Genomic DNA, 7,748 nt, shown 5'->3' with positions numbered 1-7,748 from the left:
AGAGAGAGAGAGAGAGAGAGAGAGTTACCACCTGAGTGAACATAACAACAACTTACTCTTCTTCTTTTCTCCTGTCTGATATATGACTGGGTAAGGTATCATGCGGCGCGCTCTCTTCATATCGACCGTTGCTGCCTGTAGCAGATGTCTGGCATGGCCACAGCACCTGCACCGCCATCCCACCTCGCGCATTGATGCTGCTACTCGCTGCATCGCCTCTACGCACATACACTGCAAAGACATACGCCGCGGAGATCGTGGCGAGTCGCGTCGCCTGACATTTGACGAGCGGGCGGAGCGTCGCATGGGAAAGACGCGGGAACAAAAAGTAGCAAAGGAGAACTTGCTGCAGGACGCAGAAATGGTCATTAACGAGGATGTGCCAGATGAGCTTGAGCATGTGTTCGTGCAACACTTCGAACGTGCCAACGTGAGCGCGATGAAAGTGTTAAACATGGCCAAGTGCTTGGAACTGTTGGAGGTTGACGTTGGCGGCGGCCACAAGGTTCTCCTCACCAAGGTGGCACAGGTCGTCAAGACGAGTAACTCAACACTGGAGATCGTGCCCCACAACACAAGTTTCGCGAACCCCATCCTGCAGCGTGTGACGCGGTTTGATGGGACGCTGCAGGTGACAAAGGAGCAGCAGAAGATTAGAGTCATGATGCCGCCAATAACGACAGGCCGCCGTGACAAGGCAGCAGCCGAAATACACCAGGTAATTTCGCTATTCCGACAAAAAATAAAACACGTGCGCACAAATGCGTCCAAAGCGCTGCAGGGGGCTGGCATCGACGAGGGTGCCGCCCGGGAGCTCCACGTGCAGTTGGACGAGACGGTGAACGCGTTCACGGAGCAGAAGGTTGCGGAGTTGGAGCAGCTAGCAGCCGATGTGACATCTATGGGCGTCGACGAGTCAGATATTGGGGCGTAACAGCCGGCGTGAAGGCGGTGCACGAAGAGCCCCCAAAAAGTACAGAAGGGGAACCAATGTTTTCATCCGTGACGAATTAACCATCCCAAATGTATATCAGCGTCCATCGCACGTATTTTTCTTCTCTGCATGCGCGCAAACAAATCACGTGCATCTTCCGACACTTTACTTCACATCTCTTTATGCAGACGAAATAGTAGCTCTCATGGCTCCATGACTACTCGCTGCAGCCCTACATCCTCACATATGCAGCCATCTACGCACACTCAACGTCTTCCAATCATTAGCACCATAACGTTAGAACAATGAAGTCTTCAACGAATTTAACGACCTCACCGTTGGCCAGGGGATTCCGCCTCACAGGCTCGTCTCTAATGAAACAAGGTAGAAGTATCATGCGGACAGCGAAAACACAGGCGCTGTGCTTACCACTGTCACTGCGTCTGCACCTGTGCTGTCCCAGATGTTCTGCTCCCCTTGCCGCCCTGCCGGCACCCTCTGCGTAGCGACCCGACGTGCCGTTCCTTCGTCTTCTGCCGCCCGGCAAACGTAACACTTCTACGATTTCTCTGCGAAGAACGCCGACGCTGCTGTACCCCATCGAACTTACTCTAAGCTCCTCCCCCCGCCGTGACAGGCCTCCTGTCGGCTGTGTGCATCGGTACCGCTCCACAGGACTTCGCCCCACTTTTTTTGTTTTGGAATTATTATTATTTCTGCTATGCCCTGCGGCTCACAGGCACTCACCCATTTCTCTCGTTTTTGTGTCTACCTCATCCATACGCAAGCCCTGCTTTTAAGCCGCGAGTAAAACACCACCAATGCGCCGCCTGCTGTGCCTGACGGTGCTGCTCCTCTGCTGCGCCGCCGGCTGCCTCGCCACAACAGAACGCCACCGCTGCATATTCGACTATGTCCCAGTTCTGTTTGGTGTGGGGTCTGCCGATTTCGTGCCGAACCCTACTGAAGCCGTTGAGATGCAGTTGATGGCCTCCGCGCGCGAGGATGGGCGGCTTGACGAGCTTGAAGGAGACCGCGAGGTTGGGGATGCACGGAAGATAAACGTAACGGAGCTGCCCTCACACGGCTGGAGCGCCATCCGCATCAATGTGTCCACGAAGGACCTGGATATGGACAGCCGGCGCTGCACTGAGGCGAACAGAACAATCAGGACCTTTGGCGACCAGGAGTGGAAGTGCACGAGTGAAGATGTTCTCACTGAGGAGAAGAAGAAGATCCTGACGGAGAAGATTCTTCCCGCTGCCGTCAAGTTGCACTCCGAGCGCCTGTTTGTGGCACGCAGGGGTTTACCCTTGGTCGTGCCAAACTTCGATGAGAGGTCTGTTTGCGGTCAGTTTGCGGTGCCCGAGGAGCACAAGGGGAAGGCAGGCGTACCAGACACTGACATGATGCTGTACGTCGCTGCTGCGCCTACCTTGTCTTCCGCCTTTGCGTGGTCGGCTGTTTGTGCGGTGGATGCTGATGGCCGTCCGCTGGTTGGCGTGCTCAACTTCAACCCGCGGCACATCGCTACCACTCCGCAGGCGATACGCGTCGCTGCGCACGAGATGGCGCACACGCTTGGGTTCAACCTGGAAGGCATGAAGAGCGCGAACCTGAAGGTGGAGAGGAGAACTGTGCGCGACAAGCCAACGTATTTCTTGACTTCCAACAACACGCGTGCTATGGCGGCGCGGCACTACAGCTGCGAAAGCACCATTGGCATGGAGCTGGAGGACGAGATGACGTGGACGCCGAGTCCTGCGGAAGGATCTCTCTTGATGCGCTCGAAGGTGCCCCGTGTGTCACTCAGCGATTTTTTGGAGGAGGATATGGCCGATTCGTCAGACTCTCAGGAGGACATCAGAGTGGCTGCGGCCGGCCGCGCTGAGGCGTACGACTGGAATCTGCCTGCGAGGTTGGGCTACAACTCGCACTGGAAGCGCCGCAACGCGAAGGACGAGCTGATGGCTGGCCATGTCGGTGCCGGCTACTACACGGCGATAACGATGTCTGTGTTCGTGGAGCTCGGCTACTATCGCGCCAATTGGAGCAAGGCGGAGCCGATGCGGTGGGGCAACAGGTCCGGGTGCGCGCTGCTGGAGAAGAAGTGTGTCGATAATGGGCACACTGACTACCCCGGAATGTTCTGCACGGAGGCCTCCGCCACCCCGAAGTGCACGAGCGACTTCCAGGCGTTGGGGAATTGTGGTATTGAAGAGAGCCGTGCTGATACCCCCCAGGTGTTTCAGTACTTTGGCGAGAGTGGCAAGAAGGGCGGCCTGAGGGACGATCTGATGGAGTACTGCCCCGTCATTGTGGCCGGTGCAGGCACTGGGTGCATGAGCGGCAATGCGAGCAAGATGTTGGGGAGCGTTGTCGGCCCATCGTCGCGGTGCGTGAGGGGGAACGACCTAAAGGTGGGCGACCAGAAGGTGGGGGACGTATGTGTGGAGGTGGCGTGCGAGTACGGCTCCGTGTACGTCCGCTACGCTGGTGCCCCCACGTATTACTTGTGCCCGCAGGGACGCTTCCTGAAGACGTGGGGCGACTTTGCTGCGGGCGGCAGCATTGCCTGCCCTCTGTACGACGACGTGTGCACCACCATGCTGCCGCGGGAAGGGAAGCACCGCGATCCCATCCCGCCACCGTCGCTATCTGAAATGGACATCTCAGCGACCCTGGTGAATATGGCCACCGGAACGTACCAAGAGGACTCGAGCACCATCACCACGGTCGGGAGCACCAGCGATGTTGCTGCACCGAGCTCCACCGAAGCCGTTGGCACGGAAGGGGTGGCTGCCGAAGAGGATTTGAACCAGTCTCCGCTGCCCGTGGGTCTCCCCGGCGTCGCCACGCCTCAAGACAAGAATATTGTGGTTGGCGGAAACGCCGACGGCAGCGTTGCTTCTGCCGTCTTTGCATCTCTTCTGTTCGTCTTCGCTGCTGCCTCGGCGGTGGTGGCGCTTTGAGTGTTAAGTGGCTGACGTAAGATAACCTATACACTTTTTTTTTCTCCTTCCCCCTCTGCGCTGTTATTGTCGCGCATTTTCTTTTTGAACTTTCCTGTAATGCTTGTCTGTCTTGTCTAATGCTTGCTGCTGTGAGGGCTTTGTGTCGGGAGTCGGCTTCGCCCATGCACACCCACTGTGCTGTGGTGGGCGCCTGAGTCGTTCCCCAACTGCCGTGCCAGCTGAAAGTCTCCCCACGGGTGCTGTCTTGCCAACAGCTGGCAACCCGTTGCCTCTGTTGACGATGACATCTCTCTGTATGCGGAGACATTCTGGAAAAAATCCATCGGGTTTTGTTTTTGTTTTCGCTATACGGACTGCAGCCTCCCGCAGAGACGTACCAGGCGTGCGAAATGCCCAGAGTGCGGCGGTGTGGGGAGCGGGTGGCTGCCTTTTTTTGATTCCCTCTGTGCCACTGTGTTTTTATTTTGGATTTGCTGCGGCGCTGATGCGATGGCGTGACTGTGTTTTTGTGCTGCGTGTTGTCTCCAGTCTTTGCTTCTCCTCACTCTGTTCTCTCGTTTTTTTTCTATTCGTGTTTTTACGTGTTGTGGTAGTAGGTGGGCGGCGTGGTGGTGTGGGGGGTGCTGAGCCTCTTCGCGTGACTTCTGCGATTCTAGCGGACAGCGAAAACACAGGCGCTGTGCTTACCACTGTCACTGCGTCTGCACCTGTGCTGTCCCAGATGTTGTGCTCCCCTTGCCGCCCTGCCGGCACCCTCTGCGTAGCGACCCGACGTGCAGCTCCTTCGTCTTTTGCCGCCCGGCAAACGTAACACTGCTATGGTGCCTTTGCGATGGTCACCGTGTCCTCTTTCCCTTTGTTGTGTATTTATTTCTTTGTGGGTTTGTGTTGCAATGCGAATTTGCTTTGTTGTATATATGGTTGACGTTTGTGTCTATGTTGGCTGTATCTTTCTCCCTTTTTTGTGTTTTATTGTGGGAATATTGTTTGTTGTTGTGATCTTTGTGTTTGTGTCGTTTAGCGTTAATGATGTGGGCGAGGCGGATGCTGTGGGGCTTTGGGTATACGAGGTGCCTTCTTCTGTTGTGCTTCTTGAGCTCTTGCTGGCTGCTGGTTGGTGCGGCGGAGGCGCAAGTGACTGCTCCGGAGCTGGGACACAGCCTTTTTAGGAGTGCCAAGACGGTGGTTGAGCTCGATGCAGGGTTGTGGCGTAATGTGCATCGCAGCGCCCACAAGTGCCCGTGGTCGGTGATGTTCTACAACGATGGCTGTGGCCACTGCAGAGCGGTGGCCCCGAGGTACGTCAGCTTCTCCACACGGCTGGAGGAGTGTCATGAGGAAGATCCGTTACGTATGGTCACCGCCGCGGCCCTAAACTGCGCAACGGAGGTGGAGACGTGCCGTGCGTATGGCATTGATGCGGTGCCAATGTTCATGCTATTCTTACCCGCGAATTGCACGGCTGGAACTAATGTGACCTGCACAAACGATGACATGCGGCGTTTTCTGTTGGGCAGCGGTGACAGCGTGCTTTCCGAATTGCGGATGGAAACACGTCGGCTAATAAAGCAGACGATGCACTTTGACGGGGCCGCGATGGAGCGTTGCGCGGACATGCGCTACACACTTTACAAAATTAAGGATCAGCGTATTCATCCTGGTCATACCTCTTCTGACACGTTTGTTGAAACGAGAAAGCTGTACCCCACTGATATCGCAGGCGCTTTCTTCTATACGCTGCTGCATGAAGTGGCACTGATGGGCTTCGACCCCCCGGAGCGTCTGCGCGCGCTGAAGGACTTTCTGCTCATTGTTGAGCACGCCCTGCCGGGGCTTGAGGCGGGTGCGGTGCTGGACGCGGTGCGGAGCATGGAGGTCGGCGGTGCTTTCTCCGTGGCACGCTGGCAGAAGGCTGTCATTGCGGCTAACATACCATTTGAGGGGAAACCGCGTGAAGTGCAATGGCGCACCTGCAAGGGCTCTTCTGTTGAGTACCGTGGTTTCCCTTGCGCAATGTGGCTCCTTTTCCATTCTCTTACAGTGAACGCTGAGGTGAAAACGCTGGAGACGATACGGAACTATGTGCGTTTCTTCTTTACCTGCGAGGATTGTCGTAGACATTTCTTGCAGCTTAATTTTGAACCGGATGGAGACTCTGTCATGCAGCTATGGCGTGCCCATAACAGTGTCAACGCGCGCCTTGCAGAGGTGAAAGGGGCAGCTGACCCCTTTGTGCCAAAGCGACAGTTTCCTGATTCTGCAATGTGCAGCAGTTGCCTCAAGCCAGGTGGTGCGTTTGACGAGGCGGAGGTGTCAAAGTATCTGCAGAAACGTTATGAGTGGGACCCTGACGCGCTTCAACGAGAAGAAGTCGGCCCTACCAATCCATCTGGTCTCGCGCCGGTGAATGCACCAACAGGCAACAGCAAAGCACCGGGCGGCGCTGAAGGGACGACACAGCAAAACCCAATGCCTTTTCACGTATTTCTGACGGGATTTACGATTGTTGGGATTGTGAGCGCCGGTATTCTGCGTGTCAGGGGGAAATATATTACACCATATGGGACCCACCGCCGCCGCTCTAGGGTGTGAAGACACAACGATCAGCCTTCAGCTGACACTTCATTACCCACTGAAAGAAACACATACCCTGTCATGACTCTTTTTCTTGTTTGTGGGAAGATGTGACTATGCCTTCATCCATTGTTCTGAAACTACATGCGTCCTCGTGTGAATATTTGCGTGCGTGGGCGTATTTCATGTTTTTCTGCGATGAACGTCCATGCTGCTCTTTCGGACCCTTTGTTCTGTCACGTATCCCACAGGCAACGCGCATGGTTGAGAGTTGGTAGGAGGGAAAAGGCATCAGAAAGGTGCTGTATAGGGAATTTCACGCGGCCCTACATACCTGCATGTGGAATGAGCCGGTTTAAACGCTGTCTGTCGGTCATCAATACTCGCAGCGGGGCGCAGGAAGGCCTTTCGGTCTTCGCGAGTGCCCTTCAGCAATATCTTGACAAGGCAGGAATCACTCATCACGACGTATGCGTGCCGGAGAAGGACATTCTACACGCCTTAAACATGCATGCGGGTACTGCAGATGTGATTGCGGTGTGCGGCGGTGACGGTACTATTAGCTCTGCCGTGAACGCCATTGCGGCGACGCCTGGGCGGCCGTTCATCACTGTGCCGATCGTGCCAGTGCCATGTGGACTTCAAAACTCCATCGCAACGTCGCTTGGCGTCTACTCGGCGGAGCGGTCCGTGTCGGCTTTCGTGGTGGGGCGTCTGGAGCCCGTCCCGCTGTGGGAGGTGCGCGTCGACGGCCGGCTCACGCGATACGTCGTGTCGTACGTCGCGGTTGGCGCCTACGCGATGTGTGTGCGGCGTCTTCATGAACTGGACGCTCTCGGCGAGAATTATATGGCGCTGCCGACGGTGCGCGGCAATTACAAGGCCGGTGCGTTCTACACGGCGATGCGTAATGAGCTGGTACCATGTGGGTTCGCAATGAAGACGACAGCGACAACGAAGACAGAAACAACCACTACCACAACAGCAACAAAGTCACTGGAGTCCCATGTGAAGGTTCAGGCGCCGATAAAGCTGCTTATAGCGGCGCAAATGCCCCTGCAGCACCGCCACTACACACTTACACCGAACGCAACGTACAAGCATGAGAGATTGGGCGTCACGTACGCCACAGCTGAGGCCACGCGCCTCCGTTTGTGGCACCTGCTGAGTCGCGAGGCCACGGAGGGTGTAATCCTCAATGAGGACGGTGTTTGCGAGTGTCTTGGTGTGTCGGAGCTGGATTTTACTATTGAGGATACGGCTGG

At 56.0% G+C, this 7,748-nt stretch overlaps 4 protein-coding genes across 4 annotated transcripts; all 4 read left to right on the top strand.

Annotated features, from left to right (window-relative positions):
* Positions 1–100: 100 nt before the first annotated feature.
* DQ04_04461030 (ribosome recycling factor) lies at positions 101–934 on the top strand (the record flags this gene model as incomplete). The annotated part of the gene is made up of 1 exon (XM_009313589.1): positions 101–934. The coding sequence occupies one exon, from the start codon at positions 101–103 to the stop codon at positions 932–934; it is 834 nt and encodes a 277-aa protein (XP_009311864.1).
* Positions 935–1,755: 821 nt separating this feature from the next.
* Positions 1,756–3,906, top strand: DQ04_04461020 (surface protease GP63; the record flags this gene model as incomplete). The annotated part of the gene is made up of 1 exon (XM_009313588.1): positions 1,756–3,906. One exon carries the CDS (start codon positions 1,756–1,758, stop codon positions 3,904–3,906), a length of 2,151 nt encoding a protein of 716 aa, XP_009311863.1.
* A 298-nt stretch (positions 3,907–4,204) lies between these two features.
* On the top strand, positions 4,205–4,720 carry DQ04_04461010 (hypothetical protein; the record flags this gene model as incomplete). Its single annotated transcript, XM_009313587.1, has 1 exon — positions 4,205–4,720. One exon carries the CDS (start codon positions 4,205–4,207, stop codon positions 4,718–4,720), a length of 516 nt encoding a protein of 171 aa, XP_009311862.1.
* Positions 4,721–4,935: 215 nt separating this feature from the next.
* DQ04_04461000 (putative quiescin sulfhydryl oxidase) lies at positions 4,936–6,501 on the top strand (the record flags this gene model as incomplete). The annotated part of the gene is made up of 1 exon (XM_009313586.1): positions 4,936–6,501. One exon carries the CDS (start codon positions 4,936–4,938, stop codon positions 6,499–6,501), a length of 1,566 nt encoding a protein of 521 aa, XP_009311861.1.
* Positions 6,502–7,748: the final 1,247 nt, after the last annotated feature.

The sequence above is a fragment of the Trypanosoma grayi genome, assembly GCF_000691245.1.
Source record: "Trypanosoma grayi strain ANR4 Tgr_446_V1, whole genome shotgun sequence".
In the NCBI taxonomy this organism is placed as follows: domain Eukaryota; phylum Euglenozoa; class Kinetoplastea; order Trypanosomatida; family Trypanosomatidae; genus Trypanosoma; species Trypanosoma grayi.
This window is presented reverse-complemented; position numbering and strand designations above follow the sequence as displayed.